The sequence below is a fragment of the Hippoglossus stenolepis genome, chromosome 21 (assembly GCF_022539355.2).
Source record: "Hippoglossus stenolepis isolate QCI-W04-F060 chromosome 21, HSTE1.2, whole genome shotgun sequence".
In the NCBI taxonomy this organism is placed as follows: domain Eukaryota; kingdom Metazoa; phylum Chordata; class Actinopteri; order Pleuronectiformes; family Pleuronectidae; genus Hippoglossus; species Hippoglossus stenolepis.
The window spans coordinates 15,383,953-15,401,152 of NC_061503.1; the positions used below are offsets into that span (position 1 = coordinate 15,383,953).

The window sequence follows — 17,200 nt, forward strand, 5'->3', positions numbered from 1 at the left end:
AAATGATAAATAAACCCACCAGGAGGTTTGAGGACTGACGACCTCGGTTCAGCTGGGGAGAATCTGATTGGTCCTGCGCTGCATTTCTTCGACGTCATTGGTTCAGGTGGGTGGGGGAGGCGGGGCAAGAGCTCTGATTGGGCGACGGTGAGCACACAGGTAGGCGGCAGATAGTGGTTTGGGAGGAATTCGCCTGAAACCGTTCACCATGAAACCTGGATCCGTTACAGGAGCGAGTCCGCGGCCATGGATCTAATGACTCCGACCAAAGGACTGTGTTAGAAATATATAAAACTCACCTTGAGGCTGGTTCGAGTTCCTGAAGCTGGACACAGGGAGAAGCAGAAGATTGAAGAAGGAGAAGAAGAAGAAACTTCCTTCAGATTTGTTTCTTCTTCTTTTTGTGCCGCGAAACTTCCCAAAATGTCGCCGAATTCGCGGTTTTCGGCCATTTTCTGGTTCACGACAGGTGAGTGTCGCCTCCATCCCCCTCCACCCACCTGCTCCTCCATTGTCTGCCGAGTCTTTGTCCCCCTGTGAAACACCAGCTTAGCTCTCCAAGCTAACTCCGCACACCCGAACATGATGCGTAATGTCCCCCCCAATGCCTCCGTGTGAGCGATTCAGAAATGTTCTCTACGTTTGTCTACGCAGGGGTTTTGGCCTCTTACGCCCAAGAATGTGGCCGACCGCCGTTAATGGAGAACCGGATCGTGGGGGGCATGGACGCCCAGGATGGGGCTTGGCCCTGGCAGGTGGACGTGCAGGTGTGTCTTCAGTTTCCTGTAGTGGTCTGTGGGATGTTTCATTTCCCTGAATGTGTTGATGCCACGTCTCACCTTCTTGTTTCAGATCTACTGTCATTAATATCAACAACAGTCTGGAGTTAAACAGCTCGTCATCCATAATTATCACTCTTGTTGTTTTCATTATAACAACTAGTCTGTCAGAGCTGAAACGTGATGGTACACAACTGTTCCTGTTCCTGGTGTGTGTGTCTGTCTCTCTCTCTCTCTCTCTCTCTCTCTTATCTCTCTCTCTCTCTTATCTCTCTTATCTCTCTCTCTCTTATCTCTCTCTCTCTCTTATCTCTCCTCTCTTCACCCATTTTACTCTGCTCACTCCAACCGGGGTTTCTCTTTCATTTTAAGGTCTTCCCCTTCTATGTAAAGTGACTTGACATAATGCATTTTATGGTTTGGCGCTATACAAATTTAGTTGAATTCTCACTATCCTATTTTAATCTAATTTAAAAGACCAAAATAAGTGCTTGGCAATCTATTAGACGATTGACAGAACACTAGATTGATAGATGGATACTTTATTGATCCCGAGGGAAATTTATGCAGCCAGTAACACACGGAACAGTCAAAAGACAAGAACATAAGAACAATAAAAGGTCAAAATGAGTTCACTGCACTGATATGAAAGTCCAGCCACCAGAACTAATACAAAGCTGTCGCTGTAAAGAAGTATGTGCTCATGGAGATGTTGACAATACAAATATTTTTAAGTATAAGGTGATTGAAAGACACAAGTAACCGAGGCAGAGTATTGAAGCCAAATATAAATACAGACTCAAAGATAAATAACTGAAACTATACAAAGTTTTTCATTAGACTAATGTAGCTGGTAAAAATGATAGTAAACAATCATCAGTTGTTTTTAAAGCTAAAACGATTGGTAGCTCCAACTTCTCATAAAGTAAAAATTGATTTCACTATAATTGTCTCGTTATTATTTCTTTCAAGTGTAAAAACAGCACCACAGATCAAATAGGGTTTGGTCTTCTAGGGTTCTGTCATGTGTGCCATCGCAAATATCTGATTAAGAAGCTGAGCTGAATCCATTAATTGAAAAATCACTGAGATGATTGACAGAAAACTAATCAACCATCGGTCATTTTTCAAGCTAAAATGTTTGGTAGCTCCAGCTTCTCATATCTGATCATTTGCTGCTTCTTCTTGATGTAAATTTAATATTTTGACTTAAAATTAAAGACTTGTTTTTGCTCCAGTTAAACAGCAAACACATTCTATATAAATCAAATTCAGGGGTTTTGTGTTTGGTAGATGTGTTTGATTTGTTCCATTTCGTCATTATGATTATTGATATTGTCTTATTGCCCAGCTCTAGTATCACTTCTGCCTGTGGCTAGCTCTCTGAGTGGGTTAGTCGGGGTTTTGTTGATGAATACGAACTTGCTGAGAGAGGCTTTTGCCTGTGATGCTGAGGTGACTCACTCCCTCTCTCCCCTCGGCTTCCAGACAGTCAGTGACGGTCATATCTGCGGAGGCTCCATCATCACGGAGAGCTGGGTCCTATCAGCCGCTCATTGTTTCCCCAAGTAAGAGAAGTTACACACAGGCTGTCTGCTTCTTTATCGAGCCGTCTGAATCACCTTGTCTGAATCCTGGCAGAGGCCACTGCAGAAAGCCCCTCAAGGAAAGTCTACTTATTCAAGGAGAATGTTTGAAATGTGCATAATCAGAAAACTGACTTCATCCCGTTAAACTCCTAATTGATCCCGTTTTCATAATTAGTTTCTCCACATTAAAAATTAAGCAGTAAGAGTATGCACACACAAACTGACCGTGAGGAATCAAAGCTTTCTGTTAATCATTTACAGGTGATTCGTTTCATTTGTACCCGATGAGTATCTGAGGAGCTAAACTAAAATGTCACTCAGTAGAGCGCAAGCCTCCGCCAATCTCAACAATTACATTCAATCAAGTCCCACCAAATTGCACACACTCATAGATATTGGTCTCCTAAATATGCCTGTTCCTGATCCATGGATTATTTCTTGAGAACTTCACAAACATCCCCAAATCTCGCAACATTTTTTAGAAATCAATTCCACGTCAAGAAAAATCGGTTCAATTGTTTTATTGCATAATCCGGCTAATAACAGCAATTGGCAGCAGTAAAAAGTGAATATTGGTGTACAGGAATATGACAAACATCAACATTCAAAGTCCCCTTTATATCCAATCTAGCAGGTTCTGTTCAGTGTTCCTCTTCTTCTTTCAGTCCATCGGACGTGAGCTCTTACATCATCTACGCTGGCCGGTACCAGCTGAATGGCTATAACCAGCACGAGTCATCGCATCGCGTGAGACAGGTGGTGATCCCATCCGGCTACAACGATCCTCACAACGGGAAGGACGTGGCGCTGGTGCAGCTGAGCAGCCCGTTGACCTGGTCGGATCACATTCGTCCCGTCTGTTTGCCGGCATCTAACACGCTGTTCCCGAGTGGCATGTTGTGCTCCGTCACCGGCTGGGGGAACACCAGGGACGACGGTAGGACATACTGGATTCTTTACATTATTTTATCAAGCAGTTCAACGTTTCAACAGTGCACAAATAGCTGTTTTGTTTATCTGGAAAACTGGTGTCAGGGGCGTAAATTTGGTTTAAACATTCATTATTCTTTTCCTGATCTCCTTTTTCATAATATAATTCGTTGCCCTGCTTGCACCAGCTCTGCACCCACTTCTGGGTCCATAGTACTGATCATCATATGCTCATTCAATTTAACATTATGTGTAAAATCCTTTAAAAGTCTCTGACCCACACCCACCAGCAGACTCTTTGTGTCTTGTTGTGGGGTCTCTCTGCCTTCAGTGTGGTCTTCACCAGGTGGAATGCTGCTCAGTAGGACTGAGATCAGGTGACTCGGCCAGTCGAAGACATTCCAGCTCCTAACCCTGAAACTCTCTTTGCTTTGTTCGACAGTTGTCCTGCAGAATGACTAAAGTTTAGATTTGATGCATTTGATCACAGTAAAATTAATGTAAGTGTGTCCGTTGCATTGACACCCTGGTTATTTCTACACAAAGACCAATTCTAACCCTTTATCATTAAAGATTTAAACCTTCAACATGCCCATTGAACCTTGATAGTAGTAGAACAAAGCGTACCTGCCACCTGTTCCTGCTGCAGACATTTAAGAGGCTCGTACTCCCTTTGTTGTTCATTCTCCATCTGGCCTCGTGTCCCCCTCAGTCCCTCTGTCAGGAGTCGGGACTCTGCAGGACGTGCAGGTGCCAATCATCTCTCAGGGTTCATGTCAGAACATGTACCAGACGAACCCATCGGAGCAGGTGGACATCCGGTATGACATGATCTGTGCTGGATACCAGGAGGGCGGCAAGGACTCCTGCCAGGTACTGTTGGATCAACTGTTCTTGCTGCCGTGTTAACATTCACAAAGGCATGTTTAGATGAGCAAAAACAAGAACGTGCTTTGACAATAACCTGGATTGTTGCGTTTCTGCAGCCATTCACCGTCTAGTGTGTAAGGACATTCCTTTTGAGAACTTTGATACCTCCCAGTGGCGAAAGTTGAATGTGTAGGTTGTTTGTTTCCAGGGTGACTCAGGAGGGCCTCTTGTGTGCCGGATGATAAATGGGACATGGGTGCAGGCCGGGGTGGTGAGCTTTGGACTGGGCTGTGCTCACCGAAATAAGCCGGGTGTGTACACCAGAATGACCAGCTACACAAGCTTCATCAGCAACACAATACCAGAGATCAGGCTGTACGGCCGAGCGGATCAGAACTGGTGTGGGAGGGCGGCCATCGTGGTCAGCTGCCTGTCCTCTCTACTGATCCTGCTTCAGAAATAAACCCACCCTGAAAACTGGATTTCTGGGAGGAAGAATGTAATCCAGGTCAATCGTAAATATGACTTGTGTCCAAAGTGATCCTGAATAGTTCACCTAAAAAAACTATGTGATGTGCACATGGAGCCATATTTAACATTGAGTGTCCTAAAAAACTGTTGTAATGAAACTGAATTATCTTTGAGTCAAAGTAGCTTTGATAGGTTTGTATTTTAAATCAGAAAAAATAGCTAAATAAATTATGTCTTCTATATTTGAAATAAATTGTTAATTTGATTATTGAAATCATCTCGGTGCTCTTTTAACCTCTAAGCCGTTACTGTATGTATCATCTTCTGCTCTCACCTGTAAATGTTTCCCTTCGATTATGTATGATGAAAAGAATAATACAATTTCTGTGCACAGCCCTTTTGAATGTTTTCTTGATTGAAATGAAGGTAGTTTTAAAATGGTCTGAAGTTCATTAAATATTCAGAAACAAAGACAGAATGAGTTTTCTTTATTATAAAGAACGGACAGCATGTCAAAATGGTAAAAAAACAGCTTGGTAGTGCCGATAAAAAACAAAGACTAGCGTTTAAATTAATTTAATTAGTCTTCATTTAAGGTTTTCATGCTAAAAAAGAAAATAACTTCAACACAAATCCAAGTTTCGTCTTTTCAGATTTAAGGAAAGTCAGGCGTCAGGGGGAATGGTATCAGAGAGGATCATGGGAGAGCCGAGCTGCAACTCCTGCTGCAGTGATTCCAGATCAGCCGGAGTCATGCGGTGCACCTCGCTCCAATCAGATAAGAGGGAGGCCGACAGGGGAGCCGAGTCGTAGCTGATGGAGGAGAATGTAGAAAGCATTAAGAGTGGCCTTTCTTTTGTTTATTCAAAAGTATATTCATGTTGAACCAAATGTTTTTCAGTGCTTGGTCAAAGCTCACAAATGCACTTTTCACTTGCTGGTTTGAGACTTTTAACACTGGTGTTGTTCACATTAGAAAACAAGTTAGACCTCACCTGTCCCTGTCACAGTGTTGCAGGTCTGTGAGAGACTGGTTGAGAAGGTCGTCCAGGTCGAAGCCCACGCCGTACCCAGCGCCGCTACCTTTAGGGGTGACTGAGAACACTGGGGGTAGAATGTCCTCCACCTGACAGGGAAAATATTAGGTCAGAAGAACTTTGTAACCCTCAGATCAAAAAAAGATTGTGACATTTAAGACATATATAAATAAATGCATGTAGAAGAAAATGTTTTTATACTGTTCTGTTAATACATACTACACTGGTCGTCTCAGGTAAAATGCTACCTCAAGAAATATGAATGTATCACAAACCTGGGACTTTGACAGTTGCAGTGTTACTGTGTGGATGTCGGGGGCAATGGAGGGCCCATGTTGTCCTGTATCAGTGAATCCTAAACTGGGATGAGGCTGTGACGGGACTCCTAAAGCCCCACAGAGAGGGTTTGTCGGCTGTGGCCCCGATTTCTCTCCCGCGGTGGGACACAGCTTCTCCATCGGCCCAGCCCTTGTAGTCGGGTGGGAGTTGAGGTTATTTTGGCCTCCGATGTTCACATTCCCATTTGTCTCTCTGCTGGTTAGAGTTGGAGCCTTAGTCAAAAAACTCTCCAGTGGGAGCAGCTGCGACTGAGGTTGAGGGTCGGGTTGGGTTTGGCTTTGTGGTTGGAGCTGCGGCTGAAGAAAGCCTGGCGGTAGCGTCTGCTGTTTCCTGTTTTGTTGTGGTTGTTGAGGTGGCCTTGTCTCTAATTGCTGCCCGCTCCAATTCCCCAAACAGTTGAAACCACTTTGTCCGTTGCCCTCGTTGTGGGGTTTGAGCGTGTTGTTTTTAACGAAGCTGCTAGTGACACTCAATATATCTATCCCTCCACTAACAACTAAATCTGCGGGAGGTTTCCTCTGGCTCATGGGTAAAAGTAATGATGCTTGCTGGCTGCTGGGTGGTTGGAACAAACTCGGCTGGTTAGGTTTAACTCTAGAGATTAACTGTTTGTGAAGATGAATCCTCCTCAGTTCCTTGTCTGTTATATTGCTCAGAGCTCCTTGAGTGCTATCACCGATCCCCACGCCCCGGTGTGAGTTACAGTCATTTTCAACAACCCTCTCATTTCGACTGTCCATCATCATCGTCCACCGCTGCAAAAGGCTTTTGTCGTTGTCACTCAGCAGAACCCCGCCCAGAGAGTCCCCCTGTTTTCCCTCTCTTCTCTCCTTTTCCTTCATTTTCCTCTCCCTCTCTCTGGCTCGTTCCTGCCTCTTCCTTCTCTTCTCCTCTCTTTCTCGTTGACGCTCTTGGGCTGTGACAGGCCGTCGCGACTCCGGAACAGATGACAGGGAGGACAATATACCTCCTCCACTAGCATCCATGCCCAGCGCAGACATACCTCCATCTGCGATGAAGACAACAAATTAAGTGTAAGCATGACATTTTAACGGTGTACATTTAAAAACAAAATACACTGAGGACCATACACTTACCACCCCTGCATTTATTTCTGAGAGCGGATTTTAATAAAGCTGCTTTAAGTGCAGCTTTAGTATCCTCTGAAATGGCTCCTTCTTTTCTGGTTCCCTCTCCTGCACCAGGAGGAGGCCTGGCGTTCTTGGACAGTGACTGTGAAAGGGACTGAGACAGTGACTGGGCTTGTGCCACAGACAGGGAAAGGGAAGGCACAGTGGTGGGTAGGGGTGTCATGGTCTGTGCTGGTGTTGCAGGAACACTGGTGGGAACCTGGGTCATGGACTGGCTCTGGGTGGATTGAGTCAGGGCAGCTTGACCGCTGGTGAGCTGCTCCTGTGCCTCACTGTCTCTCATTGTTTCTGAGGGGGCCTCCTGACTAGACACTGGTGTTGTTAAATCTATAGTCTCTAGCTGACTGCAGTCTGAGTTGGCACTGGGCATGTCCACATCAACTGGGCCACTTTCATTTTTAGAGAGCAGGGGCAAATTATGGGTCACACGAGGTGGAGTAACTTCTAGGAGTGATGTGGGCTTATTAAAGGTCTGCATGTCATTTGTAAATGCATAGTTCCCTTTTGCTGGTGTGTGGTCTTGTTGCTGAAGAGATTCCACTTCTCTCATTTGCTGCTGTTGTATCTGTGCTGCTTGCGAGTGTTGTGCCATGGGAACCAATGCTGATTTGGTGACAGTCGAGGCCTGAGCGTTAGACTGGTTGCTGCTCTGTGCTACAGCTCCGCCATTCACCAGAGGCCTGAACTGCAGTCTCTGACGAGTGATTTGTTTGTTTCTATGAAAGTCCTGGATCTCCACCAGAATCGCCTCTTTGATCTGCTCCTTGTTCATTTGGAGGTTGTCGAATTCAAAGTCAAAAGCTGGCACACAGATTGGCTCGTCATCTGGGTCGTGGTACTTGGCCAGGTAAGGATGCTCCAGCGCTTGTGTCACACCTATTCGTTCACGAGGGTCAAAGCGCAACATGGCCGCCAGCAGGTCCAAAGCCTCCGGTTCAGCCTGTGGATAGAGTTTGGCCAAAGGCACGGCTAACCTCGTTGGAAGACTCTGAACGTAGGAGCGTACTCTGTCGGCTCTGATAGCACCGATTAAACCCTCCGGAGGAGTGCCTAACACAGAGAGAATGAGCTGCAGCTGATGGACGTAGTGCTTCCCAGGAAAAAGCTGCTTACGCCCCAACATTTCTGCAAAGATGCAGCCCACCGACCACAAGTCAATGGCCAAAGTATAGTGATTCAGCGACAGCAGGAGTTCAGGAGCACGATACCATCGCGTCGCCACGTATTCAGTCATGAAGGAGTGAGACTCCTCGGGGTGCGAACTGAGACCCCTCGCCATGCCGAAGTCTCCGATTTTCAGCTCACAGTTCTCGTTCACCAACAGGTTGGAGGGTTTGAGGTCACGGTGGATGACGTTGGCAGAGTGCACATACTTAAGGCCACGCAGTAGCTGGTACAGAAAGTAGCGTGTGTGCTCCGGGGTGAGCGTCTGGGCAGAGTGTATGATCTGGTGCAAGTCGCTCTCCATGAGGTCCAGCACCACGTACCTGCGGACATGGGAAATGGAACAGAGATGAGCTTTAGAAAGGTGGTCACTCAACAATCAGATAGGGTGAGGTCATTTTGATGAACTGAGGGGAACTTTGGATACATAAACATATTGGTATTATGTGGCATTATTATCCTCTAATGCTAATGCTCCATAAAATGATTTCTAAGAATATAACTATCTTAAAACGTATAAATACTTGTATTAAACAGCTGATCAAATAGTTTTGTCACCAGCATCAGTAAACTATTTCCACTCTTATTAGAATGATTATTGATCCATTAATAGATGTTTAAATAAATATAACCGCCTACACGTGAAATATTATGTCTCCCTATTACATAACATTCTTAGTACAATTTCCACCAATACAATAATGTCAAATATAAACTATATTTTAGGGATGGGTTTTGTTCTCTGCTAAATATTTCACATCCACATTTTTTAAATATATTTGTATATTTTGGTTATTACTGAATCCTCAGCTCGATGGGTAAATAAACTATTTTAAATAGTCAGCTTGATATTAATGACCTTAATAACCTTACAGTCTGAGGCATGTGTGTTTGTGTGTGTGTGTGTGTGTGTGTGTGTGTGTGTGTGTGTGTGTGTGTGTACACATACACAGACTTGAAGGCAGAGTGAGGGAGGTTCGGCTGCAGGATGTCTTTGATGGCGATAATGTTGTCATGTTTGAAGTGCTTCAGAATCTTGAGCTCTCGCAAAGTGCGCTTGGCATTTGTCACCACTTCAAAAGCATTGGAGATCTTCTTTATCGCCACCTGCTGGCCTGTGAAATGCAAACACGATTCAAGAAATAAACACAAGGACTTCCTCATTCATCACTGAGCATTGTGGTAAAATCAAAATGAGATATTTTTTTTTCTTCTTCAGTAAATCAGACCTACCACTGTCCCGTCTCCTGGCAGATGACACGACTCCATAGGCCCCTGTGCCGATGGTTTCTATGACGTCATACTCCTCTCCGACGTCGAACTTCACATCCAGGGAGTGAGCTTTGAGCAGGGCCAGGTTTTTTGCTGATGTGCTGGTTTCTGTGGTTTCTCCCGTCGCCTCGACTCTGCGCTCGTTCTGGTTTTCTCTGCTTTTGTCGGTGGACATTCTTTCTGGCGACATGGCCACAGGTTGACAGTTTTTACCTTCTCCGTCCTCCTTGGTTGACATTTTTCTGTAAAGAGAAATGACAGTTTTTCATTGGTGTCAGTTTACAAGACGTCACAGTGAGGCCCCCAGGAGCAACTTCAGGATTACTGATACCTGAGTCAAACTCTACAGTGAGGCCCTCAGGAGCCACTTCAAATCTACTGATACCTGAGTTTAACTCTACATTGAGGCCCCCAGGAGCCACTGATACCTGAGTTTAACTCTACATTGAGGCCCCAGGAGCCACTGATACCTGAGTTTAACTCTACATTGAGGCTGCCACTGATACCTGAGTTTAACTCTACAGTGAGGCCCTCAGGAGCCACTTCAAATCTACTGATACCTGAGTTTAACTCCACATTGAGGCCCCCAGGAGCCACTGATACCTGAGTTTAACTCCACATTGAGGCCCCCAGGAGCCACTGATACCTGAGTTACACAGGTGTACAGTAGATTTAAAACCCTCAGAGAAAACCAAACGTCACAGCAGGTGAATGTGCAGTTATTTAACGTTTTTACTATTTATTAGCAGAAGGTGGTGGGACAGGGACGAGCCGGGACCTGACCCGTTAGGCCTGGGTGACAAGGGACCGAAACCTGTGGCTCCCGGTCCGGACACCAGTCTACGACACAGCGGCGGTGAACAGAGAACAGACCCGGGACGAGCTGTCTTTGAGGCGCTGCTACCTTTTCCATTAAACAGAGGGGGAACCCACTGACTCCATGATACCTCAGCCGCTCTTTGACGCAGGGGCGTAGGCTGCTTACCTGCAGCTCAGTCCAGGAGCGTTGAACCGGGCACTTCTCGGTCATGAACCGGAACGAGACATCCCGGAGACGAGCCTGTGAGTAACCGAGCACCGGTCCACCATGTGAAGTAACCACAACACGTGTAAATGTGTTCGCGATCCCGTGGTAGAGCTGGTTTCTCTTGTTATTGTCCGCCGCCTCCTCCGCGCTGCACTTCCGCGTCGCGTTTGAGTGACGGGCGTTGGACCAACGAGGTGAGAGCACCTACAAGAGACCACCCAATGGGAGCAGAGGACGTGGTGGAGGGCGGGGCGTCGCTCTGTATAGTAGGCTCTCTGTTTTTTTGTTTTTTTTTATGGGACGTGATGACGCGATTTTCCAGAAGTTTATTAGTTGAGGAGGAGCCACAGTTTATCAAAAAAAACTTTAACACATACAGATTCATTCTTCTGTTCGTCTGTAAAGATTATTACTCGAATAACTTGTACGTCTTATGCACAGTCTGTAATATATTGCACATATTTCATATTCATTCATATTGTAGTTTTTTCTACAAAGTTTATATTTGATTTATCTTTATCTTTCTCCTTGAACGACATAACCCCTATTTTTCCACTTGTGTGACATGTATCAAACACCAAAGCAAGTTCCTTATACGCTGAAAACTTACTGATTAATGTGAGTTACTTCCTCAACCACTGGTCATATACATGGCACAATTGGGTCCTATAGTTTAATTTAATATAATTACAGTATTTGTAATTATAGACTGCAGATGCTTGAACCTGTAGTGTTATGTTCCATGTCCCTGGAGGCCACAGAGACTGAAGTCCACAGTAAACACACAGTACACACCCCCTCATCCTGGCTGTCCAACATCTGTACCCAGCTGTCCAATGAGAAGCAGCTGCAAAAAAAACCCCCCACCAATCAGAAGAGAGAATCTGGCCTCCAACACGTCCCCTGCAGAAGAGCAGGAAAGAAAACTCTGCAGCAGCAAAAACACAGAGATTGATCTAACTCTTCCTCGGTCTTCTGCAGACTCGTGTTGTTTTAAACATGGCCGGTGAGATGCCGCGGTGGGAGAGGAAAGTGCGCGTTTTCCTGTGCGTCTTCGGTTTGGCTCTGTCGGTTTACGCGCTCCACGTCGAGGTGTCCAAAGAGTCGAACCCAGACTACAGAGCGATGTGTGACCTGGGGGAGTCGGTGAGCTGCTCCAAAGTCTTCACCTCCAGGTAAGTTGTTTACTCATGTGCTGGTTCTCTTTAGTTTTACTGGTTCATACCTGTGGCGCAGATGCAGCAAACCTCGACCTCGTCTCTCTCCTGCATTGGTTCATTCATGCTTCTAACGTTTGCCTGTAAACTGTGAAATGTGCATTTTTCCAGTCCCATTCATTTCAGTGCCACGTGCTACATTCCTCAGCTACTGTTGCACACTGTGAGACAACTGAGTGAATATCCCTGGACTTTTCCTGACAATAATTATAATCTCTGAATTATATAGTAGAATGCAGCAGAGCTATCTTTTCACTTTCTTGACAGTAATGTGTGTCCTTTTGGTTTTTTTGGCAGATGGGGACGTGGTTTTGGTTTGGTCCAGTTCTTCGTGGCCCAGGACAGTCCTCTGAACCAGCCCAACAGTTTGCTCGGCATCATATTCTACACTCTGCAGATGGGCCTTGGTTAGTCTGTCATCATCTTCTGCTGATTATAGGCCAGTGCTTTTAGGGAAGAGACTGTTTACATTCCAGCATTTCTATGAACCATGACTGGCCCTGCTCTTCAGGTGTTTCAGAAAAGTAAAGAAAGTAAGTTAAGTTAAGTTAAAGCAATGTAAGTCAGGTTAGAAAGTCAAGTAAGTTAGTGAGTAAAGTATAAAATAAAGTGAGGTAAGTTGGTAAATAAAGTAAGTAAATTAAAAGATCCAAAACTTAGAAAGCACAGTCGCCTGTAGTTTTTTAAACGGATATGTGGTCCAAGCAGTAACCCCTGATCAGAGGAGCCAAGCTGTACGGATGGAGCAGGTCAGTTAAGTTCAGGGGCCTGACCATGCAGTGCTCGATAAGTGAAAATCAGTTATGAATTTGATGGGCAGCCAGTGTAAGACGGGTCTGGACGACTTCAAGATGCTCCAGAGATGATTCATTGAGGATGAAAATAAAGGTGTGAATGATCGTCTGTAGCTCAGCTTTTGACAGAAAGGTCCTGAGTACTGCAGATTTGGTTTTTAAAAATAACAACATAGTATTTGATTGCTTATCAGTCAAGCTTATCAGTGATAGATTCTGCTGGGTTTCCTTAAATTGCTACTGTGTAGTCTTTTTATTGATAGGCTAAAGTCCTGGTGTCTGTCTTCATTACAGGTCTGTCACTGTCCAGGAAAGCTGCAATGTTGCTGGTCTTCTTCTCCTGGGTGTCGGTGGCCGGCTCTCTCTATCTGGCGTCCATTCTCGCCTTCGTTCTGGGGGACTTCTGCCTGGTCTGCGTGTCCACATACATCGTCAACTTCGCACTGCTCTTCACCAACGTCAGGCGAAGGAGAGCGATCGGGGGAATGAAGGAAAAGGCCGGATAGAGTGTGTTACTCGTGAAATTAAAGGCCTCTGCTTTTCTGCTGAGGTGAAGCCACACTGGAACTGGAAATTCACCGCCACAGTATTTTTGTTTCTCAAAGAAACAGGACTGGATGTGTGTCTCATCTCAGCTTGATACTGGATCAAGCAGAAGTCACTTTTCTGCTTCATTGTTTTTTTGTAATGCTGACACACACACATATGTATATTTGAATAGTGCTTTTTGTCAAATGTGATTTTAGTCCACAGAAGCTTTAAAAAATGAAAACAGATTAATGTACAGTAAATAAAATGTTGGTGAAGCAATACAGAGTCGTACCAGTAGATGGGGCTACATGTCAATTTCTGTTCATTTAAAATAACTGAGGGTCTGTTTGTCTTCTTTTTCACATGATGCTGTGAACTTTAGCCTCTGAGAAGGAAATCTTGATGGACTCACTCAAAAACTCTACTTGGTTTCTCATGAGTTTAAAACCTTTTGATCGACCTCTACTTTAATATGAGAAGAAGTCTCTCATTTACACTTGGCAAGTTGCAGATTCTCCACAAAGGGCAGTTGTTAGAACAGTTTGATACATGTCACTCATCGCCCTTCTTCAGAGGTGCAGCCTTTTCCTGTGGTGGCGCTGTTGAACGCAGGTTCACACACTCTTTCTAGCAGTGGTGGAGGAAGTACTCAAACATTTTACTTAAGTAGGTACTTAAATATACTGTAAGTATTGAAAGTGAGAGTAACTTGCAGTGATGCTGCTCGATCTAATGTGACCTGTCTGTTCTTATTGGATCAGTGAACTCCCCTATCATTATTGATTATGTTAAAAATATATATTTTTTAAAAATACGATCATGTAACAGTACATCGTAAACATGTACAGATATTTGCTGATATAAGTGGGGAAAAGTACCTGAAAACAAATCTACTTCAGTAAAGATACATGAATAAATGTACTTTGTTACATCCCACCACTGCTTTCTAGATTCACAGTCCTGCAGCACAGCGACGCCCTGAGTAGTATAAAATCTGTTCTCTACCTAGTATACAACAATTTGCTCAAGGTAAGAAAACTCACACTTTGCAGCTTTAAAGAGAAAATGTAAAACCACAAAAACGCACATTACTGTGGATTTAGCGACAGACAAACAGATAAAATAACTGCAGCAATTAGAAGGGTTTGGATTTTCTAACGCCTGTTGCTGAAACTTTTTTTTTCTTGTCGATGTAAAAGTCATTATGAATCAGACAACCAAGAAAAAAAAGAAATTTCAAGACGTTCCCTTGGACCCTGATGAAATGAATGCTTCACGATTTCCCAGTGTTTTAAAGAATAAACAAATAATTGCTGATCTGAGGAACTCGACAGATTGATCATAATAATCATAATAATCATTTGTTCTGCCCTTCACCTGAAATGCAAGTGCATGTTTCACATCAGCTACAACAGAACGGATTTAGGCGTCCCCCTTCCACTTGGATTCAAGTGTCGACAAACGGTACTTAAGGAAAAACCAACAAATTCATCATCTTAACAAAACCAAAATGACATTTGTGTCTAAGTTTAACTTCCTTCTCTGATCGTACGTCATTATCTCAAACCCTCACATGCTTATTTACTCTTTCACCAACCCACCTCATTGAGATTCTCTCCTCACGGAAGTTTTCCACAAAATGCAGCAGGTAACTCATTCTTACTCAGACGACTTGTTTAACAGATTTAAATCCTCACTGAGTCATCACTGATTCTCGTCTCAAGCAGCAGATATGAAATTCCTAGGTGTGTATGCAAGTAAAACCTCTTTACTTAACTTGCCAACTATAAGAGGCTTCAGATTTGTTTATGGTATATGTGACAAATGATAAGGAGTCAGCTCAAGAGTTAAGTAAATAAGTAAATGTTACATTTAGTAATCTTCCATAAAGTCACTTCTAACATCACAATCTTATCTGGACCCCCTTTTATTCCATGATCATGAAACTGACATCTACTTACTCTATTAACTCTCAGGACAGCAGAAGTATAGTTATGTTTTCATCTGCTGTTTGTTTGTTTGTTATTTAGGTGGATTCTGCATAAACCATTCCACCGTTTTCCATGGAATTTTTGAGGAGAGGTGGAGCATGACCCAAGAAAGAACCCAAATCAGGCAGCAGATCCAGTGTTGTTTCACTTTCTTCAACATTGTGTTTTTCCACATTTTCATCAATTTCTCAGAAAATAGTTCATGGATCTTGGAGAAATCTTGTGAAAATGTGATGCAGATCCAAATAAAAGTGCAGATCTAGTGGATGTAAATGTGGTTTCAGGAGGGGACTGTTGGCCCTTGATGGGTAAGCTGCGTTGTGCACTTTTCTGTTGTTCAAGAATCTTCTCAAAGAGTTTTAGTGATATTTCGACACATAATGTTGAATAAAAGTTGCGAGAAAGTTAACTCCAGCCTCACTGCGAACAAAGAAGAGGAGAAATGTTGACTAAGAAAACAGCAGCTTGTGTTGTGAAACGTTACACAACCACATTTGTAAAGGTCTTTCTCTGCATTGTCAAAATACATATTTGCACTCAAAGAATAGAGAAAATGGATAAGGAGTAAAGGTTGCAGCCAAATCTATGAATGTCGTAAAGTGTAGTATTGTCTCTCACTGCAACGTCACCAACGTGTCAGCAGGGAATTCTTACCTCTGTGGTATTGTTTTTCACACACGGCACTGAAAGACGAGTATTGTCGATATCGGTGATGAGTTGTGTTGTGTAAAGGTGTTTGTGTGCATGACTTGTTTGACTGGTTATGTACGTGTGCTGAAGGGACAAAAACCTACACTTGATCCACAGCTTCCTGCCCAATAAACCTCACAGCCACTGTGTGATAGCTAAGATTTTTAATTAAAATGAATGCAGTTATCCGTGGGCCTCCGCAGGTTTTTGGTTTAAATCCTGGTTCTGTGTGGAGTTTGCATGTTCTTCCCATGTCTGTGTGAGTTTTCTCCAGGTACTCTGGCTTCCTGCACAATCCAAAGACATGTTGGTTGGGTTTAGGTTCATTTGAGACTCTACATTGACCGTATATGTGTGAACGGGAGTGTAAATAGTTGTTTGTCTCTGTATGTTGTCCCTGTGATAGAAAGGCGATCTGTCCGGGGTGTACTGAGCCTCTCGCCCAATGTCAGCCGGGATTAGCTCCAGCTCCCCCCTCGACCCTGACAAAACAACCCGAACAGATAATGGACGGATAGATGGATTTTGGAAAGTATCATTAATTCATTCAACTCATACTGTGGATTAAATAATTGATTATTTTGGAAAGTCACGGTGGTGTGGTGGTCAGCACTGTCACTACAAGGAAGTTCCTGGCCTTTCCCAGTGGAGTTTGCAGGTTTTCCTTGTGTTTGCATGTTGTTATTTCCAGGTACTCCTGCTTCCTCCCACAGTCCAAAGTGATGCAGACTGGGGTTAAAGCGATAGTTCACCCAAAAATGAAAATTCACTCATCATCTACTCACCACTTTGCCGATGGAGGGGTGCGTGAAGTGTTTGAGTTCAAAAAACACTTTTGGAGTTTCAGGGGTAAACAACGTAGCAGCCAAAAATCCAATGTAACTGAAGTAACTGGTGACCGGTTCTTCAAACGTAAAAAAACAACAGAAAAAAAACTGAAAATCCCTTCATCCTGCTCCTGTGGTGTCATCCAAGTTTTCCGTACGCCCCGACATTATAATTCGACTTGAAACAGCGTAATTTACACCGTGTTTTCAGCCTAAATGTCTGATCAGTGATTAGAAATGTATGTATTGATAAATGAGCTATAGGTTACACAATAGGATGGCAACAGGTAATGTGCGTGCTACCAGTGACATAACCAGGAAACATCACTTTATCTCCACAAGGTGCTGAAATGCACCATTGTCCGACACAAACAGTGACAGCAGACACTTTTGTCTCATCTTGTGGAATGTTCCACTTCAGTTCTTTTTGCCGTCTGGTTAAGCATTTGACATGTCGGGGTTTTTACCCACACTCTCACACTGGGTTTGCAAAACATGTGATACTGTATGTGGTGGTTTGT

At 43.9% G+C, this 17,200-nt stretch overlaps 3 protein-coding genes across 3 annotated transcripts; 2 read left to right on the plus strand and 1 right to left on the minus strand.

Annotated features, from left to right (window-relative positions):
• The first annotated feature begins 144 nt into the window (after positions 1-144).
• zgc:92313 (uncharacterized protein LOC436869 homolog) lies at positions 145-5,112 on the plus strand. The gene is made up of 6 exons (XM_035146690.2): positions 145-469; positions 655-767; positions 2,268-2,347; positions 3,034-3,305; positions 4,011-4,171; positions 4,377-5,112. The coding sequence occupies exons 1-6, from the start codon at positions 424-426 to the stop codon at positions 4,629-4,631; spliced, it is 927 nt and encodes a 308-aa protein (XP_035002581.1). The 5' UTR covers positions 145-423; the 3' UTR covers positions 4,632-5,112.
• On the minus strand, positions 5,113-10,809 carry mapk7 (mitogen-activated protein kinase 7). Its single transcript, XM_035146689.2, has 7 exons — positions 10,588-10,809; positions 9,564-9,844; positions 9,280-9,445; positions 7,113-8,653; positions 5,952-7,024; positions 5,635-5,765; positions 5,113-5,452 (listed from the first exon to the last, which is right to left on the minus strand). Exons 2-7 carry the CDS (start codon positions 9,838-9,840, stop codon positions 5,305-5,307), a joined length of 3,336 nt encoding a protein of 1,111 aa, XP_035002580.1. The 5' UTR covers positions 9,841-9,844; positions 10,588-10,809; the 3' UTR covers positions 5,113-5,304.
• Positions 10,810-11,478: 669 nt separating this feature from the next.
• On the plus strand, positions 11,479-13,468 carry vkorc1 (vitamin K epoxide reductase complex, subunit 1). The gene is made up of 3 exons (XM_035146695.2): positions 11,479-11,804; positions 12,144-12,253; positions 12,935-13,468. The coding sequence occupies exons 1-3, from the start codon at positions 11,629-11,631 to the stop codon at positions 13,144-13,146; spliced, it is 498 nt and encodes a 165-aa protein (XP_035002586.1). The 5' UTR covers positions 11,479-11,628; the 3' UTR covers positions 13,147-13,468.
• The last annotated feature ends 3,732 nt before the right edge of the window (positions 13,469-17,200 follow it).